This window comes from Lygodium microphyllum, chromosome 25 (genome assembly GCF_053477565.2).
Source record: "Lygodium microphyllum isolate KBCC chromosome 25, Lygodium_microphyllum_v1.1.10, whole genome shotgun sequence".
Lineage (NCBI taxonomy): Eukaryota > Viridiplantae > Streptophyta > Polypodiopsida > Schizaeales > Lygodiaceae > Lygodium > Lygodium microphyllum.
The window spans coordinates 8,095,544-8,114,692 of NC_141159.1; the positions used below are offsets into that span (position 1 = coordinate 8,095,544).

The window sequence follows — 19,149 nt, forward strand, 5'->3', positions numbered from 1 at the left end:
TAGTACACAAATATTTTTGAATATGTGAAGCACATTTATTACCAATAACAAAACCATGAAAGATGCTATTGGTTGGGGGAAGGCCTATGATATAAGTTATGAGGTACCTATTGTTTATTGAAGCACTTGTGGATCAAAAATATTGGTCAGATCATTGCATTTGTACTATATTTATAAGTGAATTTCTTCATATGTTGACATCCCCCCACCCCGGACTCTCTCTCTTTCTCTCGTGTCTCATTATTTTGTCATTTCAACTTTTAGTGCTGCAGAAGCAGACCGTATGGGCATTTGCAAGAATTACTAAAAGCTGCTCAAGGACAACATATCTAACATCTAATGCTTTTTTATGGCCGATACTGAAGCATGCTTTTTTATGTGGGAAAGACCTCCACTTTGTATTCTACGTCATTTTTTATTGCTAACATCCAATTTTTGTGCACTCATCCAAGTTTATCGAGTTCCACATGAAGGTGGGTGGGTTGCAAACCAAGTTCCAACCTTATTGTTTGGATAAACGCAAGAGAAGGCATACGATCCTCCAAAAACACCTGCCAAAGTAGCCCGGGCAGAAACAGATCCAGAAGTCCCAAATGATTTCAGCACACGCAATTTGAAGAAAGCAGATCCCCGTTAGCAGACTTAAAGCCTTTTCAGCAGCAAAACTTACAATCACATCAGTAGCCAGCTGTTCCCTCATCATACATCATACACTTTTACAAAAGAGAATTAGATACCGAGGTACAAGGAGCTGCAGCACTCACTTCAGCAGCCAACTTTGAAGTCTCCTACTGCAGGCAATCGATGCAGCCACCTTTAAAGGCACAGTATATGCCCCATTCCATAAGCTGTTGCTTTGCTGCTTCGACTGTCTGGTCTCACTTCAATTTAACTGGAGACCTTCCTCCAATAATGTACAAGCCTGCTTTAAACTTCAGATATCATCTGTCAATGAACAGAAACACTATTATGAACCTGGCAAGAACCAAAAGTACGTTTAACCTGCAAACGTGATACACTGGGAAACTTAGAAGGGTAGTTTCGCCTTACGATCTTGATTTCTCTGCTTGCTTCAAGCGAGCAATCAATTCTTCCTGTCATAAATCAATAAAGATTGAGTACTTCAATAGGAAACTTGTCAGTCATCACCTGCACAAACTATTCCATAACTGCAAAGGAGTACTACCAGGAGCACCAGATCGGATCAGAAAAACGAAATTCAGTCATCCATTACCCCTTTACCAATCACCGTACATTCCACTTGGAAATCGTATGAATAACTCATGATAGAACTTTTCTCCATAAAACATTCAAAACTTGCATTGAGACACGCAAAAATGCACCGACGGAGTGTTGGAACAAATGCTCAATTCGGTAGTGGAACACAGATGACCATACTGTTTCATCATGGAAAGTGTCCCATGAAAGGTTACTGCTATATTGTGCAGTGGCTGAGTAAAATGCAAGACTGGGAATCAAACCCCGAAACACTTGGAAGGTTGGCACTTCGAGTAAATTATTGGAGCCCCAGCAGGTGATGGAAGCATGGCAAAACTTTCGATTTTAAATTACTTAATACTTTTCAAACTTTAGAAGTATGATAAACAGGTTTATACATTTACATAATTTGCTGAGTTATATCCAAGTAGACAGTAAAATTCAGAGGACAGTCTGTTACCTATACCATAAAATCGTCACACGCACTATAGCTGGAAAGCATTCTTAGTATTTAATGGATGGACATACAGCGTGAATTTTCTAGAAGCATATCCTCAATCCTTGCAGTAAAGTTCCAGAGAAAAGGCAGAACAGTACCTTTTTCCCTGTCCGTGGAAGGTTCTGTTTTTTAAGTAAAGCTCTTAGTTTCTCAACTGTGTAACCTTGGAGCTTCTTTTCGGTGAGTGCATCTGCCGTCCCCAAGCCCTCTGCAATACAAAACCACCCTAACTTTATACGGACTAATGCATGACTTTGCACTGGAATTGAAGAGCTTTACGTACCATTTCTGTAACACAAATCCAGCCTAACTTATGGCCTAAGGCATGATTTTGCACTGTAATTGAAAACCTTCACGTACCATTTCTACTACTGGAGGCTCCAGTTCCTGTATTTGCTCGCTTCAGCCCATTTTTCTCATCTGTTGTTCTCTCTGCAGGCCTGGTGAAAAACCATCAACCATTACTTTCGAACTACCACATGCAATCACTCGACACTTCATGAAACTCTTTCAAAGGGGATAAGTATCAAATCGATGTCAATTTGGAGAAAAAACCTCATATATTTTGTTGCATATACCTTGACAACATATGGACTGATGTTCTTGTTCTCCTCAACTAATTACTATCAATTACCAAGCACAAGTCCACCAACCTGACCAGGGGAACACCACATCTGTAGCAATGACTTCAAGAACTACAGAGTGCTCAAACGCTCTATGGCTTGCCCCTAAGCAGCATAGATGGGTGGTCATCCTTAAGCATAGTCTCTACAAAAGCAGTTTAAGTAGGAGCTCTTTAAGATAACCCAGATATTCAGCATTACCACTTGTCTATAGTTAAGGATGACTCTTCAGTCCTTACCTCATCCAAGTGAAGAATTTGAAAAATGACGTGGAATCAGTTGACATCGAGCTCACATGCAGTTGAGCAATGGAACATTAAGAGTAAGCCACTATTCTAGCACATGGACAAGCTTTTTCCCTTCTAAGGTTTAACACCAACATACCACCAAATCAGGACAGCATGATGGGTTAGATTAAGTGGCAGTATTGAGCATGTATTGCAGCAGGCATAATAACATGGTAGGGAGAACATCTAGCAGAAGTGTGACAGAGGAACAACTACTCTTTAGCTTTAGAAAGAAAAGAGCTACTTGGGAGGTAAAGCTCAACTAAGGTACGAACAATCTAAACAACATACTTATCACTTGATTACAGCATCATGTTTCAGCTCAACCCGCTACATAAACTTCTTTTGAAGTGCCTAAGTTAGAAATGGCCCCTTGCTTCATCCAAAGATTTTGCTCACCTTCAATAACAAGGCCGGACTCCCTATCTAAGAAATCAAAGCCCTTAAGCTCAGAGCTCAAATAATAATGTGCTAGCACTGCTCTGATCTCATTCACAGGTTTAAGGCAATTTACAAAGCCAGAAAAAGATCACAAACTTTTACTAAGGTTCAGCTTAGAGTTTCAACAGAAAAATAAAGATAATGAACAAAAAACATGCATGTAAGCAGCAATAGAGAAATCAAATATCAGAGACCATAATAAATTGTTTTTGTACTTTTTTTTGTTGTGTGTGTGTGTGTGTGTGTGTGTTGGGGGGGGTGGGGGTGGTTTGGATCTTCCAAAAAATTGCACTTATTCCAAAATCCTCTTGTACCACTAACGAATAGTGCTGGCAGTCAGCCGAAAGCTTGTGAAAGTGAGACCAAAGTATCACCATCTTTCTGAGTTCTCCAATCGAAAACAGAATAAGACATAGTTTGTTGATAGAAGCAAACAAACAAACATCTTACCTTTTCCCTCTTCCACTATCAGTTGCAGCTTTGGCTTTATCTTTCATCTTTGAATCAGCCTTGGCATTCCTACTTAAGGATCTTATCAATATGTTTGTTGCATCTGTTTTGATTATCTGCTCTTCTGCATACATAGATCATCAGTCCATTCTTAAAATCTTTGTTTCGGTTGCTAACAGGGCAATTTTATTTTAGTTCTAGTCTAGCAGCAGTCTGCTTCGTAACACAGGCAGCACTTGAGAGAGACATGATAAGTGAAGTATTTTATTCCTATATCAATAACTATGTAAAACAAATTTTAATAGTTCACTGCTGTGTGCAGAACTTAGGGTTTAGTAAAATAATTTAGCTCACAAGAAACATGGCAAAAGCTGTACTGATTCACCGCATAACCTCACACACTCCCTTTAAATCCTTAATCCTTTAGTAAGCTAATGCATGTATGCCACATCACCAACTTACTTCACCTTAGTACCTATTCTGACAAATTAATTGTTTGGCCTTGGCTCATGTTGACACATACACCTTACATGTGCATAAAAGTCGCATTCCCAAATCCCATATGTGCATATTTAAAGAAACAAACAATCACAACTACTAGTGTTTTAGCATCATATGACTTCAATCTAAGTGACATATCCTCCTCCCCCTTAAATGTTTCATCCTCATCCTCTGGAGTTCATGGAGAAGTGACTAGTCCTCAAAAGTACCATTATCTCATCTCTTCAAACCAAATTATCGATGTCCCCTAGTTTCTTTTAAGCATATTTAATGAATTCAAAGAGAATAGAATCATGAAACGGACTCCATATACCAAGGCTCAAGAGTGTGCACAAAAGCATGGGCTGTGGCCAACCAGCAAAGTGCTGCAACCTGCCTCCCTCCACAGGAAGCAATGCCCTAAGTATTTGTACATACAAAAGTGGAGGAGAGGCTGTCTATAAATAGGCAAAAGAAATGCAACAAAATGATTAGGTCAGCCACATGAAATGCAACCCAAAAAAACAAGTCGGCCATCATTAAATGCACCACCTAAGATCAAAAATCCACTCTAGTTATAAGCCCTGCCACCCAAAATATTGACCTTTGCTAGCATTCTCTCTCAAATCATGGGTGATTGATACAATAAAATATACAATGACAAAGGACTTGTCATAGTACATATAACAATGATAATCAAATAGGACCATGAATACCAAGCAATGGGTGACCAAGCCATCACCAAGGTGCCTCTAAAAGATGCTGATGTCAATATTGATTGTACCAATCCTCGACCACAAAGAGCAAAAATAGTTGAATCTCATTGCTAGTCAATAATGCCCTACAAAACAACATCATGACCATGGATTCTCTCCCTTCAACTCGACTACCAAATGTTGGATTGAATGAACAGCTCAACAAACAAGAACTGGAGTAGAGAGTGAGAGTGAGAGAGAGTAGACACACAAAGAAGCATGCAGTAGTACCTTCACTAAAACGAATCACAAGAATTCAAAAAAAAAAAGGTAAACCCTAAGGTTACCTAGAGCTACAAACTACACACAGGGTAAAAAACCCTCCCACACAAGAGGGTAAAAAGTGTGTGGATATAGTGCATTCACACCATAACAAGGTATATTTAACAAAACCCCATGGAGTGAATGATGTGGACAAAACAAGGATGTCACAAATCAATCTCCAAATGGAAGTAAGCCTAAAGCTTTGTGAATAGCTTCAAACTTTCCTCTGGATAGAGCCTTGGTGAACATGTTTGCAATGTTGTATTGTGTAGAAACATAGACCAAATCAATCTCCCCTATATGGTGTCTCTCTTTGATAAATATTAGATTTCGTGCAACTATCAATGCACTTTGACTATCAGTGTAAATATATGTAGCTAATGGAAGTATTGTTGAGCTAAATAATGCATTACATAGTGAAATAGCCCTTTGAACAGCCCCAAAAATGTTTAATTAATAAAAAACCCTAAAATGGGGAGCAACTCAAGAGAGTTAAAACAAGGAGAGGTTTGAGGTCCCAAAATTTCCTATAAATTGGCAAGCTGCCCTCCATTCAGCCCCATCTCGTTTTTGCAGGTTTCAAGCCCTCTAGCTTTGCTGCCCACACCCCATTCGTGTATGGACATCTCTGTCACAGCTATCTAACATTGTTCACACCCATCTAGCGCCCATTTCCAACCTTCACCACACAGTCTACACCATCTACTGCTGTTGTCCAGACTTGTCGACTACTACTAATCACTCACCCTACTATCGCCAACTGCCACGTGGCAGCAACTACTGTGTTTGCACCTGCTGGCTGGTGCCCTACCTCTATCAACCGCAACAATTGCTGCATTTTGACCAGCTGACTGCTGTACAACCTGCCACATCATCACCTACTGTTGGTTTGACAACTATTTTCTCTCTCCTCTGCACCTTTGACACTAATCCAGCATCATCATATGCTGCATTCATTGCTGTCAGACATCTTGGAAACTACCTTGCTGCGTTTTGGGATCCATTAGGAGTAAAACACACTCTCCAGCTCATTACCTCTACCTCGGTCCTTGAGACACAAGAATTCAAAGGCCAATTTTCATTCCCTACATAGTTTGTTTGTTGCATGAGCATCGTATTATATTTATTCATTCATTTAGAACTTCACTATGTTTATGCTTTGTCCTACACTTTCATTTACATTTCTGCATTAGGGTGTTTCTTTTCAAGCGCAATATGCAAGTCTGATAAAAGGTGTTTGAGCCAAACACACTCAATTGTAGCTACAAAAGTTGGCCTTGCATTTAGCTTCACAACTCGAAGTGGCCACTATAGGTTGCTTCTTGCTAAGCCAAGAGATACATGCATTGCCAAGTAAGAAAAAATTCCCACTAGTGGACACTCTCGTGTTAAAACATCCTACCCAATCACCATATGTAAAAGCATGCAAGGAAGTAGAGGTGCTACAAGGGTAAAACAGCCCCAAAGCTTGTGTGCCTTTCAAGTATCGGAAGACGCACTTAACTACTTGCCAATGCTGTGAGCATTAGCTATACATAAATCTACTCAACTAGGATACAACATACTTAACATCCATCCGTGTATTTCACAAATAGATCATACATCCAATTGCCTACTGATAAAGAGAAGTGTCAAAATGATCATGAGCATCCTCAAGAGAAAAATGAAAGCCTAACTCAATCAGAGTAGGTACAAGTTTGCAATCCTCAAACTGAAGACATTGCAATAATTGTCCAATGCACTTGGACTACTTCAAAACAATAACCCCCTCAACAATATCAAACTAGATACCAAGATAGTAGTGCAAGTGGCTAAGATCTATCATAGCAAGTGCTTGATGTAAATCAGCCTTGTACGATGAAATTTTCTGCTAATAACCCTCAATCAAGATCATACGATCAAGATACAAGATCAAAATGAGGAGAGCATACCCCTCCTGTCTAATGTGCAAGGTGCTCCTAGTCAAGTAGCAGGCTATTCTAAAAGCCAAGGCCAATCCATTAAGAATGAATCTTCTCATACCATGCTCATGGTGTATGCTTCAACCCATACAAGGCTTTCCACAAACGGCTGACTTTCTTTTTCATATCCTCCTTTACAAGCCTTGGTGGTTGGCTGACATAGACTTCTTTTGACGTGGGTGCGAAGGTCTCTTTGTAATCAATGCCATGTCTTTGAGTATAACCCTTTGCCACAAGTCTTGCTTTGAAGCGTTCAATGCTACTGTCTACATAATATTTCAACTTAAAGAACCACTTCGTACCAATGGCACACTTGCCTTTAGGAAAGTCAGATAACTCCCAAGTGTTGGGGGTAAAGGCACCTCTAACTAGCCACCTGTGTATTACTACACCGACAATACCCGTCACTGCACACTGCAGGTGGTGGGCACCCATCACTGTCACTTTATTCTTTATTCTTTTAGTAACAGTTTGAATAAAGGAAGGCCCGGTCACACATTGTGACTGTTGGAGTTCCCATTTGGGAACTCTCTCTTTCCTGCTCTTGCTCTCTTGTCATAGCTCTTCCAAGCAAGCTTCGATCCTTGTCACCTTTCAACTTGTATCAAAGCTTGGCTTCCCGACTTCCCGAGCTTGGTTCATGGCATTCTCAGCTTCTATTCAAATACCTACAGCAGTGGGTCTCCTTCCCAACAGCCATAGCTGACCTTCTCGAGCTCTTGTCGCTCCTCGGCTTCCCGAGCACCTTCTCGGCCTATTGAGGCATCCTCAGGGCCCTGCTACAGAGGTATTGAAGTGTTCTTTCAATGCTTTTATTCAGTTCTTAGGTTGCAGTTAATTAGGGCAGCCATAGCTCAAACCCTTGGAGCTTGTATCTTACTTCCCCTTGCATTTGGGCACTTGAGGCTTGTTGTGTGCCTCCTTGGGCACCCCCTGGAGCCTCTAATCATTGCCATTGAGGCCATGTGGATGTACAACAGCAAGAGAACACATCAACAAATTTGCGCCATTTTTTGGTTGATTCTTGGACAGCATAACACAACAGCACACTTACTCCTTAGTGATGGCTATGTCATGCTTCTTTGGGCTTGGCAATGCACTTGGTTATGGTCTCTAACATGTGTTGAAGCCTCCTTGATCATTGGCATAGGATTTGGGTCTAATCTCTACATTCCCAAGACTGTTTACAGCAGTCCCAGTGTCATGTTATGCAAAAGTAACATTAGCATCTAATGCTATGCTTGTTTGGGCACTTCTACTTAACCGGTTTGGTATCTATTAATGCCCGATTGTTTGAGGGATGCAAGGCACATGTTACACCATCATTTTGGACTGATTTGCTTGCTGAAAAGACTCAGTTTTAACAGTAAATCTTTGCTGAAATAGAGTGGGCTGAAGCTATCTTACATGCCTTTGGTTATGCCTATTGGTTTCGGGCTATGTCTTTGGGATATAGCAATGAAGTATTGACCTTCGGAGTACGACATCGAGCTTGTGTTTGGTTCCGGATCTTCATTTGAGCTTGAGCTCGGCTTTGGAATGCATTCAATGCACCGTCTTGGATGTACATATGGCATGTATGTTACCTATGTCTGACCGGTCTTCACATGCTTGGCCTATGCCACTACTACATGCTAGTTACATTGTTTGGAGTCGATTGCTACTAGAGACTTGTCTTGGCTTGCGTTTGGATTCCCGGAACTTACTTGGGATATTTCTTAGCTTGCCAAAGTTGTATTTGGGATACAGTTGATGTCTATGGATGCTATAATTAGAGGCTACAGAGCCGATATGCTCATGATGTCTTATTAATGCTTGGTCTTGGATCTTTCATCACTGGTGCTATCATATGCCTTTCTTGAGCTTCTTGGCTTGATCCATACGGCTTTTGTGCCAATAGGAGCATGTTTGGATGCTTGACAGACATTGAGCAAGTGGTTTATGCTATTGAGCTTTGATTCTTCTGAGACTAAGATCTTCTTCACTTGGATGTTGCATGGTTGATATGTCGTGGTCCGCATACATGTACTTGGGCTGATTTGGGCTTTACACTCCCTGAGCATGCACCTCCTTGTGTCAAGTCTTACCAGTGTTGTGTACACTTTGGCCTATTACACAAGGGGTGTGCCAGCTTACTGACGGATTCGTTTGACAAGCTTGGATGTTTGCTCAATGTATGTATGACTGTCACATGCTGATTTATGCCCGCTTGATGCTGGTTATGCTTTGACAGTTAGTGGTTGCCTTGGTACATTTATTTTGCCTACAGTTTGCTCTCGTTATACCTGGCTGTAATTTATTACCGCAAGCAATTATGCATGGACTGACGTGGAATTTTCATGCTAAATCATCCTGATTTTATGTACTTTTGTTGGTACTTGGTGAGCAGCATCATTAGCTATCAGTTCTGGTCATTTTGCCTTGGTTTTGATGGTATTTTTGTTGTTTACAACAAAAAACAGCAAGCAATTTTGAACTGTCTGCACCATTTTGGACCGCAGTATGGCATCTTTTTCCATTGACAGTGCTATCTTCAACATCACTAAGCTTGATGGTACGAATCATGCCTATTGGAAAAGCCAAGTTTGGCAAGTATTGGTAAGAAATCTCAGATCAAGCCACTAAGGATGCATGGCGAGCAACCTAAAACTATGACTGATAACGAATGGGATGAGCTTGATGAGTTATGCAAGTCCACCCTATCTTGTCTCTCACTGAACAGGTGCATTGCAATATCGTTGAAAAAGCATAGAGTGCTTGGCAGCTTTGGGATAAAATGAAGAATCTCTATGACAAGAAAAGTCCAGCAAGTCAAATGTATTGGCTGAAGCAACTTATGGACCTGCGCATGAAGGAGAATATGACGATGTCTGCTCATTTGAGCTAGTTCCATGCTATTCTCAAGAACTTGACTTCGCAGGGCATTACCTTCAATGATGAGGCTACTCCATTATTTTTGCTTGGGACTCTGAGTGAGTCATAGGATGTATTCCGCACTGCCTTATATACTCCTGCTACTATTTTGAACTTACCTGATGTAGAGAGTGCTCTTCTACAAGAAGAGATCAACCGTAAGAACTTGGATACCTCTCGTGTGTCGCATGCTTTGACTGTTAGAGGCAGAGATGGTATTGGAAAGAATGACCGTGGGTATAGACGTGGCAAAGACTCACAAAAGTCTAGGTCTAAGTCGCATGGTAAGTCGCATAGCAAGTCTTGTAGGAGAAATGCTAATGTGACATATCATCATTGCGGCAAGAAGGGTCATATATGCCCACAGTGTCATGAGTTGCGCAATGAGAAGCGCAAAGAGAAGAGAAAAGACAAAGTACAGGAAAAGCTCTCTAATTGCAGCATGGTATCTGCAAAATCCAGTGTGAAAATTGAGGAGATAAATGTTATACAGACTGATGACTCCGATGGAAAGTACATACTTGCAGCTAGTTCTTGTGATGCTACGTCGTTGACCGAGGTTCACTCTATGTATGCGCAGTATTAGCTTTTGGATTTTGGTACTTTCTTTCATATTACACCATGTAGTGAGTGGTTCCACTCCTACTGCACTGTCTCTAGTTCAATTCACTTGGGTAATGATAGGTCACTTGCTATTGTTGACATTGGGGATGTACGGTTGCAGTTTTCTACTCGTAGTACTTTTCTGTTACAAGATGTATGTCATGTACCTGCGCTTACACGTAGTCTTATGTCTGCAGGGCAGCTTGATGATGCTAGGTTTCATGTCTCTTTTGGGGATTCTACATGGAAAATCACACGTGGCAGACTTGTGCTTGCTAGAGGTACCAAGGCTAGCAACCTCTATCCTCTTGTAGTTGATGGATCCTCTATTGACCATATTTTGTCAGTGGGTTTCATCCCATATGTATCTATTTGGCATGCCTGTTTGGGCCATATGTCCTTGAAGGGAATGAAAATGCTTTCTGGTTTGCAGTACTTACCGCCCCTTGACTATACATGTTTTGATTCATGTGAGCATTGTCTTTATGGCAGACAGACTAGAAATACGTATAAGAAGTCTGGTAGGACATGCATGAGTGAGCCCTTCACATTGGTACATTCGGATGTTTGTGGACCCGTGCCCTGTCAGTCTATGGGTAATGCAAAGTATTTTGTGACATTCATTGACGATTTTTCGCGTAAATTCTAGGCTTACCCCATTAAGCTTAAGTTAGATGTCTTGGCTGTGTTTCAGAGATGGCTTGCATTGATTGAGAACCAAACTGGGCATAGGCTGAAATGCTTTAGAACTAACAATAGGGGAGAATATGTATCACGAGCCTTTCAGTAACTATATGACGAGAGGGGTATTAAGCGTCAATTGATCGCCCCCTATATCCCACCCCAGAACGGTTTAGCTGAGCGAATGAATAGAACCATCCAAGAGTGTGTACGTAGTATGCTTAGCCATACAGGCTTACCACAGAGCTTTTGGACTGAGACAGTCAATACAGCTGTGCATGTCATAAATAGATCACCTTCTAGTGGTTTGGATTTTCACATTGCAGAGGAAGTATGGACTGGAAAACCTCCATCTTATGTGCATCTATGAGTCTTTGGATGTGAGGCATTTTGCCATCTATCCAAAGACAAGCGTACTAAGTTAGATCCTAAGGGTGTTATATACATTTTCCTTGGCTATGGAGATGTAGGCGAGATGGGTACCGCCTCTGGGATCCGCAAGCGTGGAAAGTCATCCGCAGCCATGAATGGAAGTATCTGGTAACTAATTATGTCATGGATGAAGAAAAAAATGATTAATTCCCGGATGGATAATAGTTTGTAAATCCCACCCGCCTAAGTAAAGAACTGTTACAAATAGCGACGATATGGTCTTCCATGAAGACAAGATGCATAGGCAGCTTGAAAAGATGGTAGAGATACACAAGGTTATATTCCAGGAGGAGCCACGTGCGATAGACGTCCACCTCATAGATTTGAGCCCTCGATGCATTATGTCTTGGTTATAGATGCAGGAGAGCCTCTCACCTATGATGAGACTAAGCGCAGGGATAACAGTCACTCTTGGGAGAGAGCTATGCAGTTTGAGATGGACTCCTTGCATAAGAATATAACTTGGGATTTGGTTTCTTTACCTGCTGGCAAGAAGACTCTGCCATGCAAGTGGATCTACAAGCTGAAAAATACCCCTGGACACCCTAAGCCGGCATACAAGGCTAGATTGGTAGCAAAGGGTTTTAAGAACGAGCATGGTGTTGATTTTGATGAGGTCTTCTCTCCTGTGGTTAAGATGACCACCCTATGCTTAGTCTTGGCTTTGGTTGCACAACTTGACTTGGACTTGTACCAAATGGATATCAAGATGGCTTTTTTACATGGGAACTTGCATGCTGAGATTTACATGAAGTAACCTATGGGCTTTGCAAAACCTGGCAAGGAGCACCGAGTGTGCAAGTTGAAGAAAAGTCTTTATGACTTGACGCAGACACCTAGGAAATAGTATCATAAGTTTGATGCCTTTATGCAGTCACAAGGCTACAGCAAGAGTGCTATGGATCCGTGTCTTTACACGAAAAAAGCCCGTGATGGCTCATTGCTTATTTTGGTACTTTATGTGAATGATATGTTGATTGCAGGGAAAGCTTATAATGAGCTAGATACTCTTCAATCTCAGCTGAAGAAGAGCTTTGAAATGAAGGATTTAAGACAGGCCTCTCACATTCTTGATATGCACATTAAGCGTGACAGACATCACAGACTACTCTACCTCTCACAGCAAGAGTACATTCATAAAATCCTAGAGTGTTTCCGCATGCAGGACGTAAAGCCTATTGGCTGTCCATTACCTTCTTATGTGAAGGTCTCACAGGCGGATTGTCCGCAGACAAATGAGCACAGGGCCAAGATGGCCAAGATCCCTTATGCATCAGCCATGGGCAGTTTGATATATACTATGATAGCCACCAGTGCAGATATTGCATTTGCAGTTGGTGTTGTGGCACGCTATATAGGTACACCTGGCAAGAAGCATTGGGATGCCATGAAGGATATCATGAGATACCTGAAGGGCACAACAGATATGTGTATTTGCTATTGCAGCCAAGATACAGGCATTATGGGATACACAGACTCCGATTATGCAAGACATGTAGATAGTAGAAAGTCCACTTCTAGCTATATATTCACCTATGCTGGAGGTATTATTTCTTGGATATCCAGGGTTCAGAAGTATACGACTCTCTCTACCACTAAGACCGAGTACGTTGCAACCACTGAGGCTTCCAAAAAGGCCATATGGTTGAGCCGTTTGATTCATGACCTTGGGATTGATTCTATACTTTCGCTGCATTCGGATTCTATCAGTACTATTCAGCTAGCCAAGAATCCGATCTTCCATGCGAAGAAAAAACACATTGAGGTGAGGTATCACTTCATAAGTGGGGTCGTGGAGAACAAGTCTGTTGACCTTCTCAAGATCTCCACTCACGAAAATCCTGCAGATCTGCTCATGAAAAGCCTCACTACTGGGCACTTTGCCTTCCTCAGGAGATTGATGGGCGTTGGATGAGATGACGTTTTTCCTCGTCCTGTTATACATGTGTACATTGTATTGTCCTTTTCTTTTTCCTTTCACTCCTCACTGAGACAAATTCGCCTTTAAGTGGAAGGTTGTTGGGGATAAATGCGCCTCTGCCTAGCCACCCATGTATTACTACACTGACAGTACCTACCACTGCACACTACAGGTGGCGGATGCCCGTCATCACCGTCACTTTTATTCTTTATTCTTTTAGTGACAGTTTGAATGAAGGAAGGCCCGGTCACACATTGCAACTGTTGGAGTTCCCATTAGGTCTCTCTCTCTTTCTTGCTCTTGCTCTCCCGCCATAGCTCTTCCAAGCAAACTTCGATCCTTCTCACCTTTCACCAAGTATTATTATCTTCAATGCTCTGCAACTATGACCGCATAGCATCCTCCCAATGTGGATCCTCTAGAGCATTCTCAACACAAGGAGGCTCACCGCCAAAAGTTGTGACCAATAAAGCACAATCTGTAAAGTTCATTGATACCTAACAAGAGGCTACTTAGTGCGTCCAAGAAGAGAGGCAGCCTGTTTGCTGTCCCATAAGATATCCAGCAACCGTTTGGGCACCATCTTTGCTTCTTGAACAGCAGCCGTCTCTGCGATCTCTACATCATCATGATCTACTGCCGAGGAAAAATCAGGTCAAAAATCAACATAGGCAAGTTGCTGAATTTTCTGTGATGGTACATGAGATTGAACAGGTGCATGCTCAATGAACTTTGGCTCTTTTCTGCATCTTCCTGCACTCAATCTAGCACTCTCAATCCTAGCTCACTCAGTCTCAATCCACGAAGTACTATCAACTGCTATCAGAGCAGGTGACTAGCATGAGGTCATTGGCGTGAGAAGACGGACGACAAGCTTGACAGGTGACATACTAGCATGAGAAGACAGACGACAAGTTCGACAAGCAACAAGCTCCACATTGTCACAAACTTGCAACAGTCGGAGTGACTTGGGCGGACGGTAGGCTCGACAAGCGACAGGTGGACAGTTGGCTCCATGTTGCAGGCGACAAGCTCCGTGTTGGCAGACGACAGGTCGCAAGCTTGTCGGTAGGCAGCATGACAGACTGAGCGATACCAAACAGCAGATTCAACGGGCCCTAGTCAATGCCAGCACTCGTCCTTTTTTTTTTTTTAATCTTCCTTAATTTCTGTCATTTTTTGTCTTCCCTTTGTCGAGCATTCACAAGCATAAACACAACGTGCAATTCTACCCAAGAAAATTAAGACTTTTCTCTGATTTGGAAACTTCAAAGCAAGACAAGACAATCCGACTTAGAAATTGCACATTTGGTGCACATCTGCCCGAGAAATTTTGGGGCTTTTCACATTTTAGTGAAATTTCTTCAATTTCACTGAAATTTGTGCACTTTGAACCCAAGAAAATTGGGGCTTTTATCCCTTCAATTTGTGCAACAAATGTTTGGTATATGCACTTGGGTACATGTACTGATGCAATTTGGACGGATTACCCTCTAAAAATTTGGGTCTTTTGATCAAAATTGTCAAATTTGTGCTCGGAAATGCTTTTGGAGCAAAAATTGCAGTGAAATTTTGGAGATTTCACATGTAATTAGTGCCTTGGTCTCTAAATGTATAAATAATTGCTTGAGAAGTGCAACAACAGAAACTTTATAATTCTCAAAATCTATTTGCAAATCTAAAATCTCTGCAATCTTGGGATTTTCATTGCTAGTTGATACTTGCAGTGCCGTGGTTACTTGTGTAACATTTGCCTTTGGTGACTGCTTAGTTAATTTGGTGTTGTAGATTATGGCTGGAAACAGTGACAGCATCAATCTTCTGCACATCAAGAAGCTTGAGGGTGAATATAATTTTGCAATATGGCAAAAACAATGCTACAATGTCTTGGTGCAGAAGAAACACGTTAAGCCATCAAAACAAAGAGAATAAAACCAGCAAACATGGAACAAGACGAGTGTGATTACTTGGATGAGCTTGCCCGCTCTACCATTGAGCTCTCAATGTCAAACAACTTGCTCTTTAACATTGAAAAGCTGAATTTAACATATGCAATGTGGCAGAGGCTTGAAGAATTGTATGCTCAAAAAAGTGCAGCTAGCAAGGTTTATTGGCTGAAAATTTTAATGGATTTTCGCATGAAAGAAGGTACAGCCATGTTTGTACATTGGAATGAGTTAAACTTAATTTTCAGTCAGCTGATTGCTTTGAATTTCCATATTGCTGATGAGTTCAAGGCTACTTTTCTTGCTATGCACTTTGCCTAAAAGTTGGGATACTTTCAGGACAACTTGGAGTAACTCGAATTCTGATGCGGAGAGTTCTTTGCTAATGGAAAAACTCAATAGGCAAAATAACTCAGCAAACAAGTCTTCCAATGCATTGCACACTAGAGAGACAATTCAGCAAAGGGGCAATTCTGAAAATAAAGCACACAGCAAGTCTCCTGGCAAAAATGTGGAGTGTCATCATTGTAGCAAAAAAGGGCACTACAAATGGGACTGTTTTCAATTGAAGAAAGAGAAAGGTAAAAACAAAAACACTAAAGACAACAAGGCTAAGAAAAAGGATAGCCAGCCTGCAAAGAAGAGCAATGTGAAAATAGAAGAGGTTAATGTAGTCACTCATGAGAATGGCAGTGATAGTGATGTACTTCTTGCTTCTTCTTTGAGTGCACATGCATTGATTGCAAATTCTGAGGATGATATGCACACTTGGATACATGATTCAGGTGCATGTTTTCATGTCCCACCACATCATGAGTGGTTTTCTGACTACAATGGTGATGTATTTATGGTAAACATGCTCAAGCATCACATAAAAAATATATTTCTCTAAAGTCTTCAACCTTAGAGTTGGTACATTCAAATGTATGTCAAATGCCGGGATTATCTCTAGGGGAGGAGAAGTACTTCATTACCTTTGTTAATGATGCCACACGCAAAGTATGGTTTTATCCAATCCGTCGCAAAGATAAGGCCTTGGATGAATTTAAAAAACTATTGACACTTGCTGAAAATGAGACCAGCAAGACATTAAAGTGTCTTCGCTCTAACAATGGTGGGGAATATGTGTCCAAAGCCTTCCAGGACTTTTGTGACAGTAAAGGGATTAAAAGGAAACTCACTGCTCCTCATAATCCACCCCAAAATGGTGTTGCAAAGCGTATGAACGGGACGATTCAAGACAAGGTCCATACAATGCTATCACATGTTGCTTTACCTCATGGATTTTGGGCAGAGGCTGTTATGACAACCATACACTTGATTAATCAATCATCAAACAGGTCTTTGGAGCGGGGAGTCCCTCAAGCAACATGGTCGAGCAAGCCACCTTCATATGCTCACTTGAGAGTATTCGATTGCGAGGCATTTGTGCACATTCGCAAGGAAAAACGCAGCAAACTTGAGCCAAAGTCCTGTAAATGTATTTTCCTAGGATATGGTGATGAAGGTGAGATGGGGTATCGATTATGGGATCCCGAGAAAAGAAAAGTAGTATACAGCAATGATGTTATCTTCCGGGAAGATCGCATGCACAAACAGCCCGAATAGACAGAGGAGGTCAGAAGGGTTGTATTCTGGGAGGATGTACCAATAGGACAACAAAGAATGCCCGTTAGGCAACAGCAAATACCTGCTGTAAATGTTCCTGAAAATGCACGAAATGATGCTGAAAATGATCAACAAGATCTTGACCATGATGTACCACAAATTCAACAAGAACATGTACCTTTGGAACAACCAGAACCAGCTATACAGCATGCTGAACCTGCAGAACAGCAAGCTGTTAATGAAGATTTGCACGTTGAACAGCCAACAAATCTTGACCATTGGATCCGTAGGTCGACCAGAGTACAATGACAACCCAATAGGTTCGTTCTTGGTATTAACTATGTGGCTGATTATGTCATGTTGACAGATTGTGGTGAGCCGTCATGCTTCCAAGAAGTGATGGACAAAAAAGATGGTAAGAAATGGCGTAAAGCAATGCTGTCAGAGATGGAATCTCTCCTGCAAAATGGTATTTGGAATTTGGTGCATTTGCCAAAAGGGCAAAAAGTGCTACCATGCAAATGGGTTTACAAAATGAAAGTCACTTCTCATTCTCTGCCAAAGTACAAGGCACGCCTGGTTGCTAAAGGGTACAAGCAAGAACATGGAATTGATTTTGATGAAATCTTTTCTCCCGTAGTCAAAATGACTACTTAGCGAACCATCTTGGGCTTGGTAGCATCTGAAGATATGAAACTCATACAGATGGATGTAAAAACCGCTTTCTTACATGGTGATTTGCATAAGGAGATCTATATGCAACAGCCTGAGGTTTTTGCTGCAAAGGGGAAAGAGCACATGGTATGTACACTCAACAAGAGTTTGTATGGGTTGAAGCAAGCACCACAAGAATGGTATCATAAATTTGATACATTTATGCAATCTCAGGGATTTCATCGTTCTCACGTTGATCACTGCTTATACACCAAGAAGACAGTAGATGGCAGCCTTATTCTCTTGGTTCCATATGTGGATGACATGCTGATTGCAGGCAAGGATGTTCATGCCTTGGACTCCTCGAAGCAGAGTTTACACAACAGCTTTGATATAAAGGAGCTCGATGAAGCCAATCACATTCTTGGCATGCGTGTACTCAGAGACAGATCAACGAGTCTTCTTTATCTGTCATAGCAGGAGTATGTCACTAAAGTTTTGCAACGATTCAATATGGAGGGGAGAAAAGCCATTAGTGTACCATTGCCTCCATATGTGAGGCTTAGTGCAAATAATAGCCCTACATCTGATGATGGAAAGGCTGAAATGGCAAGGATACCTTATGCTTCAACTATTGGTAGCTTGATGTATGCTATGGTTACTACACGTCCTGACATTTGCGGTGGGAGTGGTTAGTAGATACATGGCATATCCTAGCAAAAAGCATTGGGAAGCAATGAAGGGTATCATGAGATACCTTAAGGACACAAAGGATCTGTCTATCTGCTTTGGTAAGCAGAAGTCATCTGTTGTTGGGTTCACGGATGCAGCCTATGCTGGCCATCCTGACTGCAAGAAGTCTACTTCAGGATATGTGTTCACGTTCACAAGTGGAGCAATCTCTTGGATATCTAGGCAGCAAAAGTGTGTTGCATTGTCTATTATAAAGGCAGAGTATGTGGCTACCACTGGCATACAAAGAGGCTTTATGGCTTTCACGTCTGGTGAGAGAGCTTGGCATCACAGAGCATAGTTGTCAGGTACGAAAAGTACGGTACGGTACAATAAAATACGGTACTAAATGGTACCTTAAGATTTTATAAGGTATGATACGATATTAGTACGAAAAAAATTAACTTCATTATTTTGAACTATAGATGATAGAACAGATGTTTAAAGTCTAAATAGCAATGCTATTGGAGTATATAAGATGAATACTTCAGGGTAACATGCCAAAACCTCTATGGCATATGCCGCATACGCAACATGCGCTACAACTTACAAGTACATACATAGGAGTGGATACATCATACATGAATGATCATACAAATAAGAGGCATGTATGCTTGAGAGAGAGAAGGTTGAGAGAGACAGAGAGGCGAGAGAGAGAGAGAGAGAGAGAGAGATGAAATG

The 19,149-nt window shown here is 41.3% G+C and overlaps 1 protein-coding gene across 1 annotated transcript in view; it reads right to left on the minus strand.

Annotated features, from left to right (window-relative positions):
- Positions 1–633: 633 nt before the first annotated feature.
- Positions 634–19,149, minus strand: part of LOC148013886 (SAP domain-containing protein) — a 57,625-nt gene continuing 39,109 nt past the window's right edge. The window contains exons 3-7 of the mRNA XM_087667215.1: positions 3,519–3,642; positions 2,078–2,157; positions 1,816–1,925; positions 1,051–1,094; positions 634–945 (exon numbers count right to left, since the gene is read on the minus strand). Coding sequence (XP_087523341.1) covers positions 942–945; positions 1,051–1,094; positions 1,816–1,925; positions 2,078–2,157; positions 3,519–3,642 — 362 coding nt within the window. The 3' untranslated portion in view covers positions 634–941. The remainder of the gene's footprint in view (positions 946–1,050; positions 1,095–1,815; positions 1,926–2,077; positions 2,158–3,518; positions 3,643–19,149) is intronic.